This window comes from Hipposideros armiger, unplaced genomic scaffold, assembly GCF_001890085.2.
Source record: "Hipposideros armiger isolate ML-2016 unplaced genomic scaffold, ASM189008v1 scaffold_91, whole genome shotgun sequence".
In the NCBI taxonomy this organism is placed as follows: Eukaryota; Metazoa; Chordata; class Mammalia; order Chiroptera; family Hipposideridae; genus Hipposideros; species Hipposideros armiger.
The window spans coordinates 3434021-3458035 of NW_017731441.1; the positions used below are offsets into that span (position 1 = coordinate 3434021).

The window sequence follows — 24015 nt, forward strand, 5'->3', positions numbered from 1 at the left end:
TTGAAGTTCTCACTAAGTTCCTTGAGAATCCTTATAATCATTGTTTTGAACTCTGTCTCTGGTAGGTTGCTTGCCTCCATTTTGTTTAGTTCTTTTTCTGGAGTTTTCTCCTGTTCTTTTACTTGGGACATATTTCTATGTTTCCTCATATTGGTTGCCTCTCTGTGTTTCTATGTCTCCCAGCTTTGGCCTGGTGACCTTATATAGTAGGTGCACAGTCCTCCTGGTCACCTGCTCCAGGAATCTCCCTTGTGTGGGCTGTGTGGGCCTTCCTGTTGTAGTTGAGCTTTGATTGCTATTGGAATGTCAATGGGTGGAATTGACCCTCATGCTGACTGGCTGTGGGGTTTGGCCACATCCAGTGCTTATAGGCTGCTGTCTAGGGGGCTTATCCCACTGAGTGCCTGTCTAGCTCTGGTGCCTGTCGAGACCACCCGTTGTGTGTACTGCTTGTGTGTGTGGGGGGTAATTTGGTGGTGCTCTGCTGTGGTCTGAAGTCAATCTCCAGGTATATTGGTTCTGGGGCTTCTTGGGAGGGGATCTGGTGCAGGCCCAGGTCATCCATTGCCTGTGTCCAGCTGGGGGCTACCTGGTAGGAACTACAAAGTGATCCATGGTTTTTCACTGCTTGTGCTAAACCTGAAGGCATGTGGGAGAGGTCACACTACAAACTGAGGATATCTGCCACCAGTACTACCAGGTTTGGGGTAGCTCCACAAAAAGCAACGACACCCCGAGTCCTGCTGCCACCTGCCAGCTCCCTTAAAGTTCAGCCACTCATAAACCTTTGTGTGGTATACAAGTTGAATGAGGCAGGGACTCATGGAGTCACTACAGCGGGAAGTGTTGTGCTAACCAAGTTAATGTGGACTGGTTTGGTGCCAGTGCTGAGCCTGGAGCTACTCAGCAAAAGTCTCAGAGCACACCGAAGCCAGGTGTTGCCTGCCTGGGGCTCTTGGACTCCGATAGTTTTCCAAGAAAGAGTGCAATGCGGGCAGGGCTGGCTGCTCATGGAGAAAGTGCTCCATTGTTGGGGGTTTTGGGTGGGGCAGAATTCCAGTGAGTCAGTGGGGAAGAGCAGTGGATCTCACCAGGCCAATCAGATTCAGATTTGGACATAAGCGTAGAGGGAGGGCTCAACACATTATAGATGGCGGCTGCCTGCAGGCTCTTCCAGAGGAGGACTTCTCACAGGTAAAATAGGTCTGTCCTCCAGCCCTGGCCTCAAAGCCACACACCTTAGCCTGCTCCCCATATGCCTCTGATGCCCCCAAGTCGCTCTCCCTCTGCTGGAGTCCAACATGAGTGCCTGCGAGTGAGTGAGTCTGTGCATGGGCCCTTTAAGAGGACGTCTGGGTTTCCTGCAGCCTCCTGTCCTATCTGGATGGTTGGAATCCCCATTGTTTTTCACAGCCTAATGTTGTGGGGCTTCTCTTTCCATCACCAGTACCCTGGGCTGGGGAGCCTGGAGTGGGGCTGGGGTCCTTCACTCCTCCAGGGGGAACCTCCGCAGCTGAGGTATTCCTTCCAATTTTCATCCACCACACAGAGGTTTGGGGCCAGCCTGTTTCGCGTGTCTGCCCCTCCTACCAGTCTCACCATGGCTTCTTCTTTATATCCTCAGTTATAAAACTTCTGTTCAGCCAGACTTCAGATGGTTCTCCAGGTTGATTGTTCTATAATTTAGTTGTAATTTTAATGTGTTCATGGGAGACAGCAGGCACAGTATTTATGTATTCTGCCATCTTGGATCTCTCTCAACTTTTTGAAAATATGGAATACATACTATTTTATATCCTTAATGATCATTCTAATGTCTATGTCAGGTTTCACCAGTTTTGATTTATTGATTTTTCTCTTCATCATGGGCCATATTTTCTCAATTCTTTGCATGCCGAGTAACATTTGATTGGGTGCTGTCTTCAGTATAAACCCAGAGAGGGTTAGGTCTCACTTTCTGTATAAAACCAGAGGGGGCAGGTCCATCCTTCAGTATAAACACAGAAGGACAGGTCGGGGACCCCAGGAGCTGAGGTCCCAGAGGTCAAAACTGTGGCTACCTATATACATCACCCCATAAACACATGAAACCATCATGGAGACAGGCATTTATGAAGGTGATGTATGTTTTCTTAATGTTTTGGAAAAAAAAAAAGCAAACTGAAAGGGAAAGCAGTGGAAAATATTTCTTAAAATAAACCAGGGACCAGTGACAAAACTGCCAGGGAAGCTGGCGTCCTCTAAATAGACACCCATGCAGGCGGGCTGGCTCTCCAGGCGGCACACTGCCCTACAAAGGAGCCCTGGCAAATCCCTCTCAACTCACACAAAACGGCAAAGCACCTGGTTAATGGGATGACAGACTGGTTAGTGCCCCACAGCTTCAGCGGGAGAAGCAAGCCTTCCCTCACCCTTCTCGTTGAAAGGTGTGTGCCAGGCGAGGAGATAGTTATCCGGCTTCAGCTGCGAGCAGCCTTCAATGGTAGCTGGGTCTGCTCGATATTCTGGAAGCTTCTCGAGGACTTCCACATAGCGTTTCACCATCTCCCGGTACAGGTCATCCAGGCACCAGTAGTCTGAAGAAAAAAGAGGAAGGCAGGGTCAGAGTGCGTGGGAAGGGCATCTGCCTCACAAACCCCAACACAGCAGTGACAACAGAAGTGACAGCAAGCATTAAGTCTCTGAGTCGGTGGGAGAGGAAGAAGATTTTAGCAATCCATCTCACATGGCCCTGGCTGCCTAGAGAAATTTAGCATGCAGACAAATTATTCGCTTCAGATTTCACGTATGTTTTAGACATTATAGTTTGTTGTGCTTATTAGTCTAGTTACATATGAGAATCTAGAAAAAAACCACGATCCTCATATACAGCTAACAGTTATATCCATGTGAGGACAGGCTGGACTAAAATCTGCCTGTTTCTTCCTTGGGCTTTTCAGAACCTACATCTAAGGCACAGGAAACAGTCTTTCCCACCTACGACTCCCTTCTTCTCATATCAGTGAAGCATCCAGTGCTTGCCAGCCATTGTCCCAAACTGCATCCCACACCACATGGAGGCATTCTGGGGACAAGTGTGCTCTCCAGCCCCTCGAAGACCATGAAGATCACGGGACACAGAAGACAGAGAAACCGTTGCCCACTGAGCGCCCGCTGTCAGCCGGGTACTCTGCCCTAGATGGTCTCATGCAGTCTTCCCACAACAATGTGAGGCTCTTCTTTGTCATAATTTTTCCCCCAGATAAAGCTCAGTAAGGTTATATGACTTGCCTAAGGCCAGAACTAGTAAATGGATTTCAGTTGTAAACCTGAGCATTTCTGCCATTAAATTAATCCACAACATGGTGCTTAGAGGCCACACATGCTCCAAAATTGGGGCTCAATGTGCTTGGTCATATGGGAGAGCAGGACTGGGGCCGCGTTGGGGCTCCTGTGCCAGGCGAGGTAAGCAGGTACAGGGTATACCTGCCAGTGCAGTTCTTACAGCCACCAACAAACCCATTCTGTGCTAAAACTGCATTTCAGGCCTTTGAGCTGGCATCAGGAGCCAGCTACTGCCTCTCCTCTCAATGAAGGTGGATTCCCCATCTTTGGAGGGGGTGTCGGGGGAGGGGAGAAACCACCTCTCGGCCATTCTGGGTTTAGAGTAGGCAGTGGAGTACTGTTGGCATGAAAGCCCACTGACCTTCCTGCGGCCTGACCAGGGCCTTCACTAGTCTGCCTCACAGGCAGGGTCTTGACACAGAGGGGTGAGGGGCATTAGCAATGTACTTGGCAAACTCTCAGCTCCAGGACGAAAGCCTCAGTCCTGGCAGCAGCTACAGCAGGTGGCACCCTTCTCCCCTGTAGCTGTGACCCTTTGGAGACAGGACTGGGTGAAAGTGGCTCAAAGTCTTTTTGTCTTATTCTCTGATCTCTTCACAGCAAGGGAGATTCCATGAAGCCTGGCCCACTGCTCCTATACTGGACACACTCTGCATGGCCCCAGATCTGAGCGAGGGACAGAGAAATTGTGGCAAGACCTTGGTTCTGGAGGAATGAGTTCTGTGGTCACATGGGGGGGGGTGTTCCATCAGCAACCCTGCAAGAATAAAATTAACCTCTGGCTGGGAGATGTGAGCCTGTTGGAATCTGTCCAGGCTCTCAGTCGCCAGCACTATCAATTACAAACAGCCTTTCATGTCTTAATCCAGGCAGGGTTAATAAGCCTGGCCCTTCTAGGGTCCCCTAAAAGAATTCCATTTATTCTAGAATCACATCTTTTTTTTCTTTTTTTAAGGAAAAATCTTCTTAAAAACAAAGGGGCAACTAAAAACCTTGTGCTGATTTCAGGTTAGAATTTAAACTAGAAACAGATTTTTTCAAAGCTGCAGTGTCTTGGACCCTCTTGCCTGAGTTTCTCTGCTTCATGACATGGTTACTCAACTCATTTCTTCTCTATCTTACCTGCCGAGTGTGCTAAAAGACAGATCAGCTTATGAAACTGCCTGGAAGTCTCCCAACTAACGTCATGATAAGGAAAAATCACAATACCAATATCAGGTTACTTTGCAAAAAAAAAAAAAATACCAGCTTTTCAAAACACTGATCAGGGAGCCATGGATGGAGGAAGAGAAATAAAGAGCTGAGTCTGGACAGGCCTCACCTGTTCATACTTGGGTCAGGCCCCACACTCCCCTGCAGGTTATGGACACGCAGGTAGCACTTGCTGCCGTCCCCAGTGGGCTAATGACCTCCCATTCCTCTCCCGGAGCAGCAGCAGCTGCTGGGCTATGACAGTTGGAGCTGGTGTTCCTCAGACTCATAAGACATTGTAGAAAGACAGACATTAACTCTAGTGCCATGAGCCACCTTCCCATAATAACCTAAGTGCTCGCGCAAGCTGTACTTACGCTGTCCCATTTCTCCTCACATTACCCTATGACGAAAGTGTTATCATCCCGAAGTAAGGCTCAGAGAAGGGATGCGGTTTTCTGGTTAGTAAGTGGTGGAGAGCTAGGAGTGTCACGTTCCAGAGTCCCTGATGGGAAGCCCCCCTCCTTCATCCTTGGGTGACAGGCGCAGGGCCACGTGCGCTGGGAGCCTTTGGTACATGCGTGTGGAGTGAGCTCTTGGCTGATGAATTGTGTATATTGGATTATCCACCTACCTTGTGGGGGGATTGGCTACTTCCTAGGTCAATATCTGCTTTCCTTCAACACTGCCCTTTACAGACACACCCAAAAGTAGGACGTCACACAGGCTGCACCTGCCCTTTCTCATCACCCTCACTCTACAGCAGAGCCGTGGTTTGCCAGACCACACAGCTCTATGGTTTATCAGCTTAGGGCACTTATTAGCGAAACTTACTAAATATGCCAAGAGGTAGTTGCACTTGTCTGTCTTTGGAAAACATGTTTAAGAGCCACTGACCGTTGGACTCCTTGAAATACTGGCATGTCTGGTAACCTCAGGAGGTCGGGACAGAGCTTAAGAACATAGGTGTGGGAGGCAGGTTATTTGGGCTCTAATCCCTGCTCTGACACTTACTTGGCTGTGCAGCATTGGGCAAGTTACTTAACCTCTCTGTGTATTGGTTCCCTTATCTGTAGAATTGTAAGAAGTCAACTTTCTGAGTGATGTGAGGATTAGATGATTTTACAAATGAAGTTAGAACAATGCCTGGCACAGATTTAGTGCCACATCCAAGTTAGTTCAGAGGCTTTTTTTACTGACTACAATTTGTTATATAAAGAAAAAAAAATGGGCTGTTTGAAAACTGAACTTAAAATGAAATTTCAACTTAGATTTTTATGAATTGAAAACAATATATGCTTGCTTGAGTTTCTGGAGAAGTATGACTCTAGGGCAGTGGTTCTCAACCTGTGGGTCGCGACCCCTTTGGGGGTCGAACAACCCTTTCACAGGGGTCGCCTAAGACCATCGGAAAACAAAAAGATACTTACATTACGATTCATAACAGTAGCAAAATTACAGTTATAGAGTAGCAACGAAAATAATTTTATGGTTGGGGGTCACCACAACATGAGGAACTGTATTAAGGGGTCGCGGCATTAGGAAGGTTGAGAACCACTGCTCTAGGGGGTGGCTTTCACGAGTGTTCTCTCATGACGTGCGAGCCAGGGGGAACTGCCCTGCACAGCAGTCACCCCGTTCACGCAGTTGGCAGCTGTGATCACATAGAGGGAACGCATCTCCCTCCTTAAAAACAATGCCCCAAATGTTCACAGTCCTCTTAAATGCATAAATGTCACGTTGGGGGTAGGTTATGTCCTATTTCTGCTAAGAGGACTTGACTCGATCTAATCTCAGAGCACGTTATCTTCAGGAGTGCCCTGGCCTGTGCCTGGTACTGTCCTAGGGGTAACCACACAGGGACATGTTGTGGACTCTGCCATCCACAAAAACTTACTAACATGCTAACAGAGATGAGGGCAAACGTGGAGAGAATGTGTGGACTGTGTACTTGTGCACACACAGCGTCAGACACAAATGAAGGCAGCAAAGTTTAAGAGTAAGGATCAGCTGCATGCACCTAAAACAAGCTGTGGTTTTGTTTTGAAAGCCATGCTCTCCAGCAGGTTCGTTGGGGGCCGGCATTCCTGCTCTGGGCTGCTAGAGTGTTATTTGAACACAACAGACACGGGAATCTTCCTGAATGCATCAGAAACAGGGAACATTTGGATTTCATAGTTGTGGAGACTCAGAAAGACACCTCACCATTTTCAACACACTGTGAAACCTTATCTTATCTGTGGTGCTTTATCTCTGTCCCAGCTATTTAGGAACCAGTCACAAAGTAGATGACATTCCTGTACAATGACCATAGAACTAAACTGAGCATGTTCACAGAAGACACATAGAATGGCGAGGTGATCTCATAAGTGAGGTCTCATTGACTTAATAGTCGCCCTCAGATTTTAATATACTAACAACAGGTTTTTAAAGAGCAAGTAACTTGTAGGGAAGTTGTGCTACACAGTTAACCATCTACTGTTTCTCTGAAATTCATATAAAACCTTGATCCTAAAATCAATCTGCTACTAAAGTATGTTTCAAGAAACTTTGTTTCCCCCTCCCCCAAATCCAACCAATTTTATAGCATTTTCCTATGACATACTTATGTATAAGCAACTATCCAAGCTACATCCTATTTTGGTAGCTACATTTTAACCATAGTTCACTGGAATTTAGAAATAATCCCCAAATAATATTACCTTGTCAAAATTTCAGACTGGCTTATTACTTTATGTTCTATTCAAATAAATTCAGAAGAAGGCTTACTATCTGCAGTGAAAAGTTGAGCCCTCACCCAAAACCCTCCGAAATGAGAGATTTAATTAGTTTTAACTCTAGAGTCAGAGGGCTCAGCTTAGTGAACATTTCAGACACACATGAAAAGTCACTGTTTAAGAAACTGACTCTGCAGATAAGCAAAGAAAAATAATATTGTCATCCAAAAAGACTACGTAAGAAACACAATCTGTCGCACGTCTGATTTGCTGAGGTACCCTGGTGTATATTAAATTGCCACTTTTAGCTGTGGCATCGGGTGACACCATGGCTGAAAGGCCACATCACCTTCAAAGCCCCAGTGCTTATTGCAAGAGCTCCGGTTCACCCGACACGCTGAGGGGCACAATGGCCGAGCCTTACCTGTGGTGAGGGCCCCGGCTGTCGTCATGTGCATGATGGTATTGTCACTCACAGGCCATTTCTCCAGCGACAGTACAAGGTGGTCCAGCCCCCCGAGTTTTTGCAGCTCCTCCTGGATCTTCGTGCCTGTAGAACTGTTCTCCTTGCGGGTGTTTCTGTAACCAAGAGCATCCCCAACACTCGCCAGCAGCATCGCAGCCTGAAATTTCTCCATTGCAGAGGAGGCTCTTTTGCCCCAGCCTTTGTTGCTTCCCAGCAGTAGCAGCCTTCAGTCCACCTCGCTGACCTCTGTTCTGGTCATTGTGTCACTGTCAGGAGCTCCCTCGAATGGCCAGGCACTCCTCTTCTGTCTCTGCAGGTGGCACTAATGAGAACACTTTTTTGGAGTCTGCAGCTCACAGCGCCTTCTGAAGAGCCACGTGGAAGCGTCAGCTTCCTTCAGCGTCTGGACAGACTCTAGCTCTTCACCAGAGGAGCCTTCGGGCTTAGTCAGCATCCAGAACAATTCCAGATGCTCTCTCACACAGCAATGACTTTGAAGTGGTGAATCTCTGTACAGTATTCTTGAAGAAATGCCTACATTTCTAAAGCTTTAAGGTGTAATTCACACATCGCAAAATTCACCCTGGTTCAGCACACAGTATGATGAGCTTGTGTAAAGGTTGCTGTGCAACTTTCACCACAGATCAGATTTAGAGCACTTCTGTCACCCCGAAGTCCCTTTTGCCCATCTACTCCCTGTTCCCCCCACCACACCCCCAGGCACTCGTTCATCTACTTTGTCTCTCCACTTTTTTTCCGTCTAGAATTTCAAGTAGATGGAATCATGTACTATGTGGCTTTTTGTGTCTGGCTTCTTTCACTTAGTATAATGTTGAGGTTCCTCCATTATGTACATGGTTTTGTTTTTTGGAAAACTATTTTTTTGGATTATGTTTATGATAAAAAACTTAGAAAATGCAAAGTGTAAAGAAACAAAGCTCTTCTAGCTCCAGTGTGAAAGATTACTTCGTAATCTTTCAATGTTCAACAAAAGGCTTTCCAAATAACCAGACTTTAGATTGCAAAGTGTGAGAGTGGAATGCAAAGCCTCACAGTGGCATCCATGATGGTGCCATCATTAGGCTTCATGTATTTAATCACCCCGCAGATTCACGGGAAGAACATTCAGTTATGAAGAGGCTGGGGGCAGGGTGGGTGGGGGGAGGCAGAATGCTGAAACGTGGGCACACATCAGACCAAGAGAAGTGAGATGGCATCACACCTGGACTTAAGAAACACATCTAATAAAGTGAAATTTTTTTTAATAGTAACAGGCTGCATTTAAATGAACATATAGTATTGTTAAAAATGAGGTTCTGGAATATTATTCTAACTAGCACAATTCTGAGATTCTGAAACAAATAGTCCTTCAAAACCAGCACAGATGGTCATGGGTTACTGGGTAAGTGGGTTCCCTAGCCATCAGGACAAGGCAGACAATAGCAGCCCTGATTTAGACAACCACTACCACAGAGAGAGCAGCAGCATTTGGCAGAAGTATTTGTTGTTGAGGGCAGATGTACAGTCTAGGCCTGACTTCTTTTGCTTCTTCTGAGACAGTGGAAACCTTTATCGAAGATGCTAAGAGCAACTCCATACTATTTGGCCTAGGTCAGAAAATAGGAGGTGAGATGAGTTCACTGATTTGTTTAACATTTACTAAGCCCTGACTGTATGCTACAAGCTGTGGATATAGCAACAAAAAGAAAAAAAATCTACCCTTGCCTCCATGGAGCCTGACATCTTGAGATACGTATAATATTACATCTAAATTTTTACTGAGTTAAAATAACACAATGAAATGTATTATGTCACCAAGGCAGAAAGAGATGTCTATTCCAGAAATTCTTCGCAGACACTCTATAAAGGCACAGGTAACATATATTTATGAAACCTATTATGTTTGGTTAATTTGTGTATTTTCAATATGTTTATAGCTTGCATTTCAGTGTATTCTGGTTATATAATTCTTATCAACTCAAGGGCTGTATATTATGAGATATTTAATTTTTCACATGGAAACAACTATAGTTAGCACACTACATGATTCTTAAAAAGAAAACTAAATGGCTGAAGCTGTCAATTGTGGGACATGATCATTTGACTAGGGTGGTAGGCTGGGCATAGGTGGGAACGTTCCTTAAGGGGCTAGTTTACTGTGCTTTGGAGGTGGCTTTCCTGTCGGTCCCATGACAAGATCAAGACTCTGACATCTAGTGGTGAGTACTTGAGCGACCAAAAATAGAATTAAAAGGACACCATAACACCAGAGAAAATAATTTATTTTAATGTTTCCAAAGTTCTTAGCACTTTCACAGCATGCATGACTTAAAGGTATATAATAGAAGAAAAAGAAACCCATAATTTTTTGAAGAGCCTTTGTTCAATTACTAATGTTTTGATATTTATTGATAAAGAAGTGAATAAAACATTTTTTCCCCATGTAACTTTAAATCTTAAGAATAAAAGAGTCACAGACCTCTACAATTTATACAGGGTTATCTGAGTTCTATAACCTTCTCTGAGTAGAACACTTACATGTCAAGAATACATGAAGCCTTGAAGGATGCTTTAAAATTGTTGAGGTTTCTTTCTATTAAAGCTAGCTTTTATTATATAAAATATATGCTCTTCTAGAATCACACTTACAGATAGAGATGACCTCGCTTTTCCTTTTGCAGACATGAAAGTGGAGGCCTGGGAAGAGGTGAAGTGACTTACCTGGGTCCTACACCTAGTTAGGGGCCGATGACCTCAGCCTAGACTGCAGACTCGAGGCCTCAGCCCCTTTCCATTCCTCCACAGCCTGCTGCCCTCTTTGAAAGATATCTATTCAAAAGTGTAAATAGTTCACATATAATAAGTATAGGCAAACTTCATGTTGTACATGGGTGCTTCCTAAAATACTGAGTGAATCACATTTTTGAAAGTCAAATCAAACTACATTTCAGACACACTTCCTGTTTACAAGAAATCTGAAGTGAATTTCTTCTCTCCCGTGAAATAACCTCAATTCATCTGTCTCATAAACTGGGTTGCGGGTGGGCAGCAGGCACACATGTGACATGAAGGTCTTTTCAAATATGAGGTAGGGTCCACACAGTGACCTTCAAAACTCTACACAGAACTTTTCCAAAAGAGCAGGTGCATTGCAGTCCTCCGGCCTTCGGACCGCACCCCATATATCCGTGTTGCTCTGGACGGTCCTCTTTGACAAGGCAAACACCACAAAAATCAGATGGCAAAGGTGAGGCCAAGACAGACTTCAGCTCACAAATGACACGAAGGTTTCTAGTTTGGTGGGGTATTTTTGGACAATGATGTGTATTTTAGCTTCCAAATGTGCACAACCATACAAAGGGCTGGAAGGTGGACATTATAGATATCACACATAGTTGAAAGGAACCAACTTACTTGATTTTTTAAATCTCTATAATTCATCATTCATAAAAGAAATATTTTTCATGGAAAATGTCTTTTAAATGTAATAAAATACATTTTTTAAAAAGCATACTTTACGAAACTTCTTAGGAAGTTCAAATGACATTATTAGAAGTAAAATAGACCCGCTGACTTGTAAACAGTTTAAAATAAAACTTCCCTGGAATCACATACTACACATGCCATCGCTGTGCAAACTGTAATGGCTATTAAAAACTATAAAATGATTTTCAGATGAACAGCTAGAGAAAATTAAAGGAAAAATAGATCTGGTAAATCTAGATATTTGATAATTCAAAAAATATAAATCTTAAATTCCTGGCACCAAGTTTAAAAAATGTTGGAATCCACGACAAGATCTTCTTCTTTTGGGCACATTTTAAACAGCTTTGACTTGTATAAAAATACAACATCCTACCAAGGACACAAATAGTTTTTTTTTTTTTAAGTGTAATTACATTATAATTCAGCAGAGTATGGTAACTGCTGGTGTTCACCTTAAATCATGAATTAACAGCATGCTCTGCAGTCCTGCAAACAGGCTCTAGGTTACTGTTTCATAAATATAAAAGTCATGCAGAAATCTCTTAAAGCAGCAGCTATGTGACGCATCTTCAGACATTCCGAAGCAGCTATCTCCTGAGGGTCTCCGTACAGTGTCCAAAACCAGCCACCCTTTTCTTTAAGCAGAGTGAGATGGTCATTCCAGTTTCATGGCTGGTCAAGGATGACTTCTGACATCAGCGACACATGTGCACAGTAACTGACCACAATGTCTCCTTGCAGGATGCAGTTCATTTTAGAATCGTAGTCCATCTTCCTTTCCTGCCTAGAAAGGGCTCTGTTTACCACCTGTGACTACTGGCCGTGCATATTCTACAAAATCATCTATAAGAACAGGCCATGCTCCTAAAGGAAAACAAACAGATTTTTAAAAATGTTTTAGAGAATTTTTTTTATATTCAAAGCACTTTTTTCATAATCCGACATTTATATTTGAAGAACTCCAATGATTTTAAGTTTCAGTTAACAGCTAAAGTTACCCATTTCTTCTGCTCTAGCCAGACCAGGGCTGGCAGATATTGTGTGCTTGGATGGACATGGCCCTGTCTAACAAGAACGGCACACAGCGCTAGCTGGCCCTCGTGTGCCCACTGCAGCCTCCCGGCCCTCAGCCCCTGCTCCAGGCTGTCAGGAATGGACAGAGGACCCTCTGCCTTCCCAGGCTGAGCCAGTGCTGCCCCTTTCCGTCTGAGTTCTGGCTACCAGGGGTGCTGTTTTCTCCCTGAGCTGTGCCTCCTCCCCGAGTCCGGCTCACCCCCGCCCAGTCCAAGTGGCCTCCTTTTAAAGGTCCGTGATGCTCAGACACGACACAGTGGCCGGCTGTACACTCACTACTTGACATGTTGGCTTTTTAATGTAGATGTGCCTTGTCTCACCCACCGTAGCTAAAGCTCCTAAAATCTGGCCTTCAGACTGAATTCACCTATATTCACTCACTCATTCAACACACACTGACTAGGTGCCTCCTCTGTGGTGGGGGGGTGGCAGGGAGAGTGAAGAGGGAGGGATGTGAAGTGGTGAGGACACAGAGAGACAGACACCATGCCAGCGATTACCACCTGTGGGGAGGGCTGTCACTGAAGAGCCTTCACTTTCTAGAACAAAGAGGAGTGATGAGGAGAATGCCCACAGGGGGTCACCTCCTAGCGGGGGCCCACTGCACAGCAGGCATTCCAATGTTCCCTGACTGAGTGTCCTGAAACATTTGGGGGTTGGGACTACTAAATATGTGATTATGTTCATATAAGTAAGTATCAGCTGGAATCATCAAATAAGCTCAAACAGCCTAACAACCTAAAGCATTAAATGGGCTTACGTACTCGGAGCAGTGACTTCCAAACACCAGTCTACTGTACAGTTCTGCCGCAGGCCTTTCTGCACGTCCATTTTTGAAATGCTTTAGTTTAGGGAACTGTCTTCTTGGTTTAAATAAATATCAAGCCCTATTCTTCTTTTGTATGATTTATAAGACATAATACAGTAGATATTATTATCATCATCATTACTCCCATTTCAGTGATGGGGTAAGGCCAGGAGTCAAGTGGGGCCCGTCTGACCCTAGGGTTTGTGTTGTCATCACCATCCTGCACGCTAGGACCTGTCTGATCCAGTGTCTGTCTACCATTACTGTCCTGTGCTTGAGGGGCAGAAAAAGGGAGCGTACATATCAGCATTTCTGGAGATCATCTTAAGTACCGTAACTTCTCGTACCTTCTTCATCATAGTTAGACATATCGTCTGCAATCATATTTCCAAAATCTAGCAGAAGATTCCATGTGTCCCTTGGGATTGATCTTTTGTGATGTTCCTAATACATAAGAAAAAAAAAAAAACAGATTTAAGGTTCAGACTTAACTCTCAGGTGTTCTGGTGGCCTAGTTATCTCAGTATGTAATTTAATGAGAAATAAGTATCAGAAGAAAATTGTTAAAAATTAAAAATAGGGCCGGCCGAGTGACGCGGTGGTTAAGAACTGGCTTGGGATGCCAGCTCTGAGCAGCAGAGCCCCGGTTCGGATCCCACATATGAGGGCCAGTAACACTGCCCTCTACAGCTAAGATGCTGAACAACAGCTCAACCTGGAGCTGGGCTGCCGTGAGTCGCCGGCGACGGCGTAGGCTGCAGCCCCTGTGGCAGTGGGTTGCCATGGGCTACTGTGTGTAGCCAGCAGCCAGCGTGAGCGGCCAGCAGCCACAGTGAGTGGCCGTCCAGAAGCCGGCGACTGATCTGCCTCACCCAGGAAGATCGCAATGATGGTACCAACTTGGGCCAGTGAAGCAACGTCCTCCACAACTAGACTGAAGAACAAAATGACAGCAACTTGTCTGTTCCCCTTCCCCAATTCCCCAATAAAAATCTTTAAAAAAAAAAAAAGTTAAAAATAGTGCTTTGGATAAGTGTTAAGAGCTATAGAACACTAAAGTGCAAATATAGAAAGTAGATATTTAAACATAAAACATTTAAAATATTAAAAAGCAAAGATTATAAATGCCTGTTTCAGTCAAATAGAAGGGCAGCATTTTTAATCTCTTTACTTAACCCCCAAATCAATTCAGAAATAATGCAGGACAACAGGGAAGTTGCATTTTGACACATTGATTTTTTTATATACCACGTAGTTCTTGCAGTGTGTTGGGACAATTTTCTATAAAGATATTTGTTATTCAATGTGTCTGATATACCAAAAATACGGAGAACAATAGAACACCTACGTTCTACCGTTCTCTATGCAGCTGCAGGAGGAGGGTGGAGCCTGCAAGCCCCGGCCCTTCTCTCTCATCCTGCTCTTACTTCTTCCAGAGGTCCTCATCCCAATGAAGGTCACATTTATCATTCTCATGCCTGTCTTTGTACATATAGGACACGCATGTATATTCACAAACACCTTAGAAGCTTGTCTTACATTTGAAAACATTTATATAACAGCTGCTGAATCCTATGTAGCCTTCTGCAACTTTTTGTTCCATTCATCACTGTGTTAGAAATGTATCCAGTCCGATGCATGTAAATCTAGACTGCTTTGTTTTCACTGCTCTGTGGTTGTGTCCTACTGCATTTACACTCTTGAGTGTTTATCCGCTCTCTGGCTGGTGGACAGTGTAGTTGTTCCCAGTGTGTTGTCATTACAGTGACGTTGGGAGCTCTCCGACCGTCTTTGCACACATGTGCGCAGGTTCTCTGAACGTCTGCCATTGAGGTTACTGGCCACAAAACTAGTAAGTAGTGGACCACAGCACATGTGGCCTGTTGGTGCTAAGTTGAACCTAGGCATTCCCACACTACTTCAAGGAGGGCCTGAAAACACAAGTGCTCTCGTGCTCGGCCAGGTTAGGGCTCTGTGCTACGAGGAGGACGACTTCCTCTCACACTCATGGGTGGAACTGACAGGGGAGATGTGGGCACATCGACATCATGATCATCTGTTTTGGAATTGGGATGCTTCATGCACTTCAAATAGCCCACAGCTACACCTGCTCCCCTTATTTCATGCTAGGAGGCCCCATCTCACAAAGAAGGCCCAGCATGACTGGAATGTCTGCCTCCAGCACAGATGGCTCTCGCCTAATGGGGCCAGCTGTGCCCTCTTTTCCTTCTAAGCATCATAAGATACATCTTAAAATGGTATCAGACTGTGAACCCACACGCAATGGCAGGGTTTCACTGAACGACGGATACAATCCATTGTCTGAAACCACACCCTGGAAGGACTTTCATGTGGCTGCCTAGAACCACTTTCAAAGTCAGCCTCTGAGCAGTCCGACCTAAAACTCAGCGGCTGCACTTGGCAAAACTATGTGGCAACTTGTCGGCTACCTGGTGATCTCTGTATAGTCCTTTCGTTTACCACAATGCCCATATATAATACTTTGTTTAGGTAATACGCAGAGCCACATAACCTGCAAACCACCCTCTTCACACTGGGCACACGCAGCAAGAAGCAGGGGGACACTTACCAATAAAAAGGTGTTCCAAAGATCTAAAAACTTAAACCTTCCAGATAATACTAAATTCCAATATGCAACAGCCATTTCTAAATCTGACAAAAAAGAGAGAAAGAGCAGTTAATAAATTCCAATTTCTTTTTCCATTGCACAAAAAAAGATCATTTCTTAGCACAATGATATTCACTTCCTCAATACAATTCAGCAGTCTTACCCAAGAGTCTTACCTAATCAAAGTGTTCCTGAAATTGTGTGTAATCTAATTTTATAACTCTGGAGGTATGTCTTCCAAAAAGGATTTGTATATTACGTTATTCAGACATAGAAATAATTATCTCTGAATTCATCAGTTTCAAGGACTCTCATTTTCATACTATCAGGCTGTCTTTAAACCTAAACCAATCTGGATATTATTAATCCATATCATTTATTTTTTAAAAAATAGGCCAATGTACTTTCTAAATGATGAACTACAAGTTAAACAACTTGTTTAGAAAGGAAGGGACATAGGTGTTTCAAATAGATCTGCCTTGCCACTTATTAGAACTACAACAGAATCTGATTCAAAAGTAAATCATAAAAACATCGTAATGACTTTTAATTTCTCAAGGCATAGTTAAAACAAATAAGCAGGCTTAAGGAAAATTACTTTCACTGACATAAAGATATTTAAAAATATAGACTGGTTATTAATCAAAATCAATGTCCTCATTTTCCCTGACTAGAAAGGAGTGATTATTTCACAATTTCTAAATACACCCATGCTGAGCCGGCCGAGTGGCTCAGTTGATTAAGAGCTCACTCAAAAGTGTGAGCTCTGAGCAACAGCGATTCGAGTCCGGGCCTGAGCTGAGCTGCTGCTGAGCTGCCAACAGGCTGCATAGCTCAGCTAAAAAAAAAGGTTAAATACACCCATGCTGTAGGGTTCAATCTTACGATGATGTCTTAATGGAATACGAATGTTGAGTTTTAGAGCTGCATTAGAATATGATCCCCAATCCATAATTTTTGGAATACAGATTCATTTTCTGCTCACTAGAAGTTGAATATCTATTTCTTTTTATATGCTTAATATAGCAAGTACATAAAGAGGCTGAGAAGTTTACTTCTTAAAATGGATAACCTTTAATCATGTTGAATAGTGCTCACCACTTTTAGACAATAAAAGAACAGCAATAATAATTTACTCATTATATGTTTACCTATATATGTCAGATAAACTAATGTGAAAAGTGTTTGAGTAAATATTTAAGGTAGCAGATTATTTTAAATGCAAAATACTGAATACTTTTCAGAAGAGTTTCATCTAAATATTGTTTGGTCCTATTTGGACAAAAGTTATTAAAGTTACAGCTCTAACCTGAGATTTCCAGGGTCGGTCATTATTAAAGCTGGATAAGCAAAAGAGATGTATGAAGAGCAACCGACTTTAAATAAAAATGCCTATATTCCCTGTATTTAAAATCTATTACAGACTTTCTCAGTCTTAAATACCTTGGAGTCTTAATCAGAAAGAAAGAAATGGTCAGAAACTGGTAGCATGGAAAGGCTCGCTGAACCTTACCTATGGGGCCCGCAGTGTAATGCTAAGATGATTAGTCTTGTCCTGCTAAGTCTACATCCTTATCACTTAGGAAGGACGTTAATTGAAATCTATACTCAACTCATCTTAATGATGAAAAGTCTCACACTGAGAAATGGAGGTAAACCTGGGGAGGAAAGAAAAATAGTTTTATGGCAGACATTTAATCTAGTTACTTTTGGATTAGTTTGGTCCTACAAATCTTTCTTATCAAGTTCCTGATTTGTATATTTGCAAACCACACGACTAAAAGTAAATGTATGCATTTTCAATATTTAGCATTATCTCTGTAAAAATGTTTAATATTGTCCTAATGGACTTAGCCATTTGCAAAATAACAACAAAACCCAAGATGACAGGACTTGAGAACTGAAATCAAGAACAATAGCTACTCTACTGGCTACGAAAAAAGAATCTTTGTAGCAGCTATTTTCTTTCCAATAAGCTCTGAAATGTCTTATCTCCTGAGTAAGAACATGTTTACAAGGTATTACTATCTAAAATTTATATTTGTGATGCTCTAATTTACAATTAGATAATGAAGATATCCTATTAAAAAAGGAACTTCCAGCGGATATAAAAATTAGCTAATTATCATGAAACTTTATTTCTTCAAAAATCAAGATTCCTGAAAGCCAATTGATTTCAGACTTTAGCCAGTATGAAACTATGTCACGCTTCTTATATTAAAACAAAGAGTCAAACAGCTTTAGTTATACTTTTTATTAGGTTGACCATCAGTTAAGTACAGGCTAAAGAATAATCATAAAACAATACAGTACACATAATCTTAAACAGGCACACAAACTTAAAGGACATGAAGAATAAATCTCTCTTGTGTAGACTACCCTTTTCCACTGCTGTCCATGGTTTTTCTAGTAACACTTGTATCAATCTCTTTAATTTATATTTAATCCTTCAGAAGACAGACCATGTAACAGACTTTGGAAATTGTAAAATCAATTGTTCTGTTTTGTGTGTAGAGTCATAAAATTATTCGTCCTGCTTTTTTTTTAAAAGTTCTCACATTATCTTCTAAAATAGAGAGTGTAATATATTTGAAATATTCAAATAATCTAATAATTTCCTGAAGAGGCTATTATTTTCTTTAATATAATTTCATATTCTTTCAATTACTCTCATGAACCAAAGAAACAAAATTGGTAAATGTTCTAATTCTCCAGTGAGTGATTTTGATAAACCTTTCAGTGTCTATAGATATAAGCTAATTAAGAAGATAATAATTTTTTCTCAGTAAAGCAATTACCATACGTTTCACCTTTTTTTTGCTGCCCAATGCTAAGGAAAATCTACCTAAAATAGAGGCTAGACATATTAGGCTCTGTATTGTAAAAATGTTTCAAAACATTCCTTATCCTCATACTGAATTTCTTTCAAATATTCATGAAGAAAATAAATTTTTAAGCTTTAAATCGGGTAATTAATTTAGAGCCTCTCAGAAATTACTATGGATTTAAAACGTATATTGACTGTGGTAACTTCAAATGGAGCTGATGCTGTAGGAGCTCCAGGGCTGGGTCTTAAAAGATACACAGCTCCCATCTGTCCTGCCCATGAGAGACATGCAGCCTCCGCATCAGCAGCCCTTCCGGGCCTGAGGCCACCAGGCTGTAAGGCAGCCCCAGGAAGCCATGTGGAGGAGCACGGAGGCATCAGACCCTCCTTCGAGTCCCTCCTGGGCGCTTCAGCCTAGTCAAGCCACTAGCTGAAATACCACTGAGTGTCTGACTTGACACCACATAGAACACAAGAGCTGCTTCACTGAGCCCTCCCTAAATTCCTGACCCAAAAGATCAGGAGCTATAAAACAGTAACTGTTGTTTGAAGCCACTAAGTTCTGAGGTGCTTTGTTATGCAGCAATTACTGATCAAAACTACGGGCTTGGCAAGATCCTAGGTCATGCCGCTATGTGGTCTGCAGACCTCACTTTAAAAGACCTACAGTAAATAACAACTTTGAAAAAAAGTTCCTTAATACTTTTCCATATCTGGCAAATTAACTTCGCAGCATAAGATAAAAATTCTTAAAAACAATACCTACACATAAAAGTTAAATGAAATGCTAACCCTTTTTAAACATTTTCATTTCAACATTAAAAGGAAGGAATCCCACAGACTGCAAAATATATCAATAAGTACAACTCCTTATTTCTTTTTTTTTTAAAAGATTTTATTGGGGAATTGGGGGGAGGGGAACAGCGTTGGGGAATTGGGGAAGGGGAACAGACAGGTAGACAAATTGCTGTTTTGTTCTTCAGTGGCCCATGTTGGTATGATCATTGCGCTCTTCCCGGGGTGAGGCAATCGGTTGCTGGTCATTGGTCAGCTGCTCACAGTGGCTCCCGGTAGTTCACACTGGCTACCAGCTGCTCACGCTGGCTGCCAGCCACTCAAGTAGCTCACGGCAGCCCACTGTGGCCCTGCTGCAGCCTACGCCGTCGCCGGTGACCCACAGCAGCCCAGCTCCAGGTTGAGCTGTTGTTCATCATCTTAGCTGCAGAGGGCGAGCGTCAGTGGCCCTCAATGTGGGATCCGAACCACAGCCCTGAAGCTCAGAGCTGGCGCTCCTAAGCGAGCTCTTAACCAGCTGAGCCACTCGGTCAGCCCCCAAATCCTTATTTCTAACAGAAGCTTAATTATCTTAAATTATACCAAAAATATTAAAGTTATAGAAACAGTCAGAAAGAATATTGTATTATCATTTACTGACATTTCCAGGTGCCCTTTCCTGGTCACCATTTAACAACAATAAAGAATAACTGCTGTTATTTTAAAATTTGGATCAGACTAATTATCACTTTGAAATATAAAGCTAAAGAAGGCTCTAATAATTAAACCATCCCAAAGTAGAGCATTATCTAAATTTCCCTTTTGAAATATAATAATAATTACACTCAGACCGGAATCAGCCAAATTTTAGAAAAGCATGGAAAGCAATATTTCTTGTTCAGGTGAATATTATCTAGGAAAAAACAGGAAATGGAGAGAAGTATATAAAAAAAAAAAGGCAGCATAAGAAGAAATATTCGTGGCAGAAAGAACCACCTGTTGGGGACATGGCACTTGTCCTCACCAAATGACCAAGTCTTCTTACAGATATCCTAAGAACGCTGAATGAGCCCAACCCAAATCTTCTCTAGTACTGATATTCTGTTGTCTATTTGTTTGTTAGATTCTAGAAAAGACCAATAATGTTTTCGTGAGAACACTGATGATTGTTACTGGATAATCAAGGTCCAAAGTAAAATAGGCTTTAATTTTTAATGACTATTTGCTTCAGCCTCTTAGAAAGGAAGAGAGTGCAAGAGAGAAGGTAAGAAGCAAGAGTTTTAGTTCCAAAAGTAAAAAAATCAGCTGATAAAGAACAGTTTGGGGCATACCTATTAGGATGGCTATTATTTTAAAAAAGTACAACACAAAATGGCAAGTGTTGGTGAGGCTGTAGAGACATTGTGTACTGCTGGCGGGAATGTAAAATGACACAGCTGCTGTGGAAAACAGTATGGTGACTGCTCAAAAAATTAAACATAGAATTACCATATGATCTAGCATTCCACCTCTGGGTATATACCCAAAAGAATTGAAAAGCTGGGAATCAAGCAGATATTTGAACTCATGTTCACAGCAGCATTATTCACAATAGATAAAAAAAAAAATAACCCAAATATACATTGACAGATGAATGGATGAGCTAAGTGTGGCCTACACATACAGAAGAATATTATTCAGCCTTAAACAGGAAGAAAATTCTGACACATACCACAACATGGATGAACCTTAACAACATTATACTAAATTAAATAATGAGTAACGAAAGGACAAATACTGTATGATTCCACTGATATGGGTTACCTAGAGTAGTCAAATTCATAGAGACAGGAAGTAGAACAGTGGCTGTCAAGGCTGGCGGGAGGAAGAATGGAGTGTCATTGTTTAATGGGGACAAAGTTTTAGCCTTGAGAGATAAAAAAGTTCTAGAGATGGATGGCAGTGATGGTTGGATAACAATGTGAATGTACTTAGTGCCACTGGGCTGTATATTTAAAAACAGTTAAAATGGTAAAAAACCAAAACCCAACAAAAAAATAAACTAACAGTCTTGGGGAGGGGGAAACCCAAGGACCCTTTACTTGATGATGTAAGAATAAGCAGTTTACATGCCTCAGCCTCTCCTTTCTGTCCTTTAGACAAGCAATTGATGAGAACTCATAAGCATTTGGAAGGGTTCTGGAAAGGTGGTAGAAGAGATAGCATAGTTTTAAATTTCTCTGAATCTTCACATAAAAACAGATAAAGCACCTAGATAGCAAAACCAAACCCCAAAACAACATTTACAATGAAGTAAGGTGAGAAAGCATCATCATGAACTGAAAACACGTAGGAGAAGATGGCCCACCAGCAGCCACAAGACCTGCATGGTGTGTATGGAGGTGGGGAAAGTCAGAGGGGCATGGCGCCTCCCATGGGTGTGACAGCAGAGGGACCTCAGAGCAGCCACCAGGCCTTTACTGCAAAGCCTGTCCAGGATGAGGTGAGGACTGAACTTGAATCGGGCCATGGCTGTGACCAACAGGACGTGGGTGGAGGAACATGCTATGAGGGCTGTAGGGGCTGAGGCAACCCGGCTCCCACAAACCTCAGAACTGACCTACCATGGCACCTTCTAGACAGGGCCTCACTGCAGAGAGGCTGTGGGGAGTGAACAAGATGAACAGGAAACAGCAGAGACAAGAAAAGAGATGAAAGTTGGAGAGAGGGGCAGAGCCAGAAACTCTTAGCAAACTTGACATCACTGTGTTACAGAATTGTACACCTGAAACCTACGTAACTCTACTGATAACTGTCACCCCAATAAAAAAAACTTTGCATCACTGTACATGACATGCACACATGCACACACAGCAGGCACATTCATGCACACTTTTCTGCATGTGCAAACCCCACCCCCCACCCCAAAGGAGCTCTATGAAGTTAGAACACTGCCCTGAACCATTATCCTTCTAAAAGTCCAGAAAGGGGATTTCACATAGAAATGAGCAAGAGAAAAACACTGAGGTCAAATCCCTTACAATACACAAACAGAATATCATCCCTTGAAAATGCATGCATGCCAGGAAACACCCTGATAGATCAAAATTGTGACCTCCATTTCAAAACAAGCTAAAAGACATTAAGAAGTGACATGAAACATGAAAGAACATACATCAGAATTAGAAAAACTCAGAAATGAGGGGACAAAACTCAAGAAATGAAAGGAAATCACTTCAGAAATACCTAAACTAAAAGGAACACTAAAAGAGCAAATAAACTCAACAGATAATGGCTTAAGAGAAAGCAAGGTGAAAAGGAGGACAGTTTTTAATCAAAAAGAAACAAAGTAGAGATAAAAGGGGTTTGAGAGAGAGTGACCGGCTGGACTTGGGCCCCTGGACTCAGCTGCCGACTGTCGCCCCAGCACAGGGTGGTGTAGTGGTTCTTCATTCCACGGGAACAAAGTCGTGCAACTACTCTGTCCAACAGCATGATGATACATGTGACTTGCCACTTTACAGGCTGTCACACAGCTAATGACATTTTATACTTTTTTCTTAGTCTTCCTAACATAATTAAAATAGAAAACACCCCTTACACTGTGAAAGGAACCAGGCAACCTAAGTGCTGCACAGCAGGTAACTATGGAAAGTATCTCAGCACAGCCTAGGACACGTTTTTAGCACTCCCTACCCTTCTCCTGTGTCCCAATCCCTCTTTCAGAGATGGCCCCTCTCCCTGAGGGTCACACCTGGAATGCTGATCTCCTTCTATGGCAGCCACCCAATCCCTGTTCCAGTGGACATGACAGTTAAGGTATACTTCCTCCAGGTATTTATAAGATTCCTGAAGAGAAAAAACGTTTATGTCTGAAAAGAATAGAGGAACAGATCAAAAAAAAAAAAAAGCTGAGGTTAAAAGTCATCGGGCGCTGTTTATTGCAGTGCTATTTACAATAGTACAACACCGTGAGTCCCACTCTCCACTCTGCAGGAACACGCCTGGAATCACCTGAAATTGTAATGTAACCAGGGCCCTGCTGCCAATCCCTCTCCTCCATGCTCCTCCTCTGGAAGTGTCTGGCAAGCCCTTCTCCAGGCGACGCCCCAAAGGGCCACAGACAGCCCAGCGGCAGATCAGGGCCCAGGCCTGCAGTGGCCCCTCTGCCCCTTATCTCAGTCGGCTGACCACGTGTTGGTCTCTGTGAGAGGGTGAGAACAGACAAAGCCCAGCTTCTCTTCCTGTTCTCACTGCGCATGCTCAACCATTGACCTGGTGCTGCCATGGACCCCTCTTTCCTTTCAGTCTGTGCACCTGGTTACAAAACCAGATCCTTCGCTGTTACCGGCGTCAAGCCAAACAGGAAAGCGATCATTTTCTTCACAAAGGTGTCAGAAATATCTCTTCCCATGGGGTTCCACAAATGTTTTCCATGACCTCGGCTCTCTGATTCATGACAAGGTAGGGAATGTGCAAGCCCTTAGATGTCCAAAACTCCTCGCTGCTGTACCTTTAAACAACTGACAGCCTCTATTTGCTCATCTGCTTCTTTGAATAGGAAAAAAATACATCCATATTTTCCCAGCGGTTCTCCAACTTCCATCTTCCGAAGTTTTAAGCAGATCCATTCAAGTGAATTCCTGAATGGGACTTTGTGGCTGAGGCCTTTTTTAGCTCCTGAGGTGGCAGGTGCATGATCTGTGAGGTAGCATGCAAGACGAGAAACCCGTTCACATG

The 24015-nt window shown here is 42.9% G+C and overlaps 2 protein-coding genes across 7 annotated transcripts in view; both read right to left on the reverse strand.

Annotated features, from left to right (window-relative positions):
* The window catches only part of ADPRHL1 (ADP-ribosylhydrolase like 1), a 17352-nt gene extending 9285 nt beyond the window's left edge, over nucleotides 1-8067 (reverse strand). The window contains exons 1-2 of the mRNA XM_019644838.1: nucleotides 7657-8067; nucleotides 2412-2576 (exon numbers count right to left, since the gene is read on the reverse strand). Of these exons, the coding sequence (XP_019500383.1) occupies nucleotides 2412-2576; nucleotides 7657-7870 (379 nt within the window). The 5' untranslated portion in view covers nucleotides 7871-8067. The remainder of the gene's footprint in view (nucleotides 1-2411; nucleotides 2577-7656) is intronic.
* A 1895-nt stretch (nucleotides 8068-9962) lies between these two features.
* Nucleotides 9963-24015, reverse strand: part of DCUN1D2 (defective in cullin neddylation 1 domain containing 2) — a 29053-nt gene continuing 15000 nt past the window's right edge. For 5 of the 6 annotated variants that reach the window (XM_019644797.1, XM_019644799.1, XM_019644800.1 and 2 more), the window contains 3 exons: nucleotides 15657-15739; nucleotides 13414-13510; nucleotides 9963-12048 (listed from right to left, as the gene is read on the reverse strand). In XM_019644797.1, the coding sequence (XP_019500342.1) occupies nucleotides 11969-12048; nucleotides 13414-13510; nucleotides 15657-15739 (260 nt within the window). In that variant the 3' untranslated portion in view covers nucleotides 9963-11968. Of the gene's footprint in view, nucleotides 12049-13413; nucleotides 13511-15656; nucleotides 15740-23162; nucleotides 23977-24015 lie in introns of those variants that run through there. The other variant, XM_019644798.1, reaches the window with a different exon arrangement.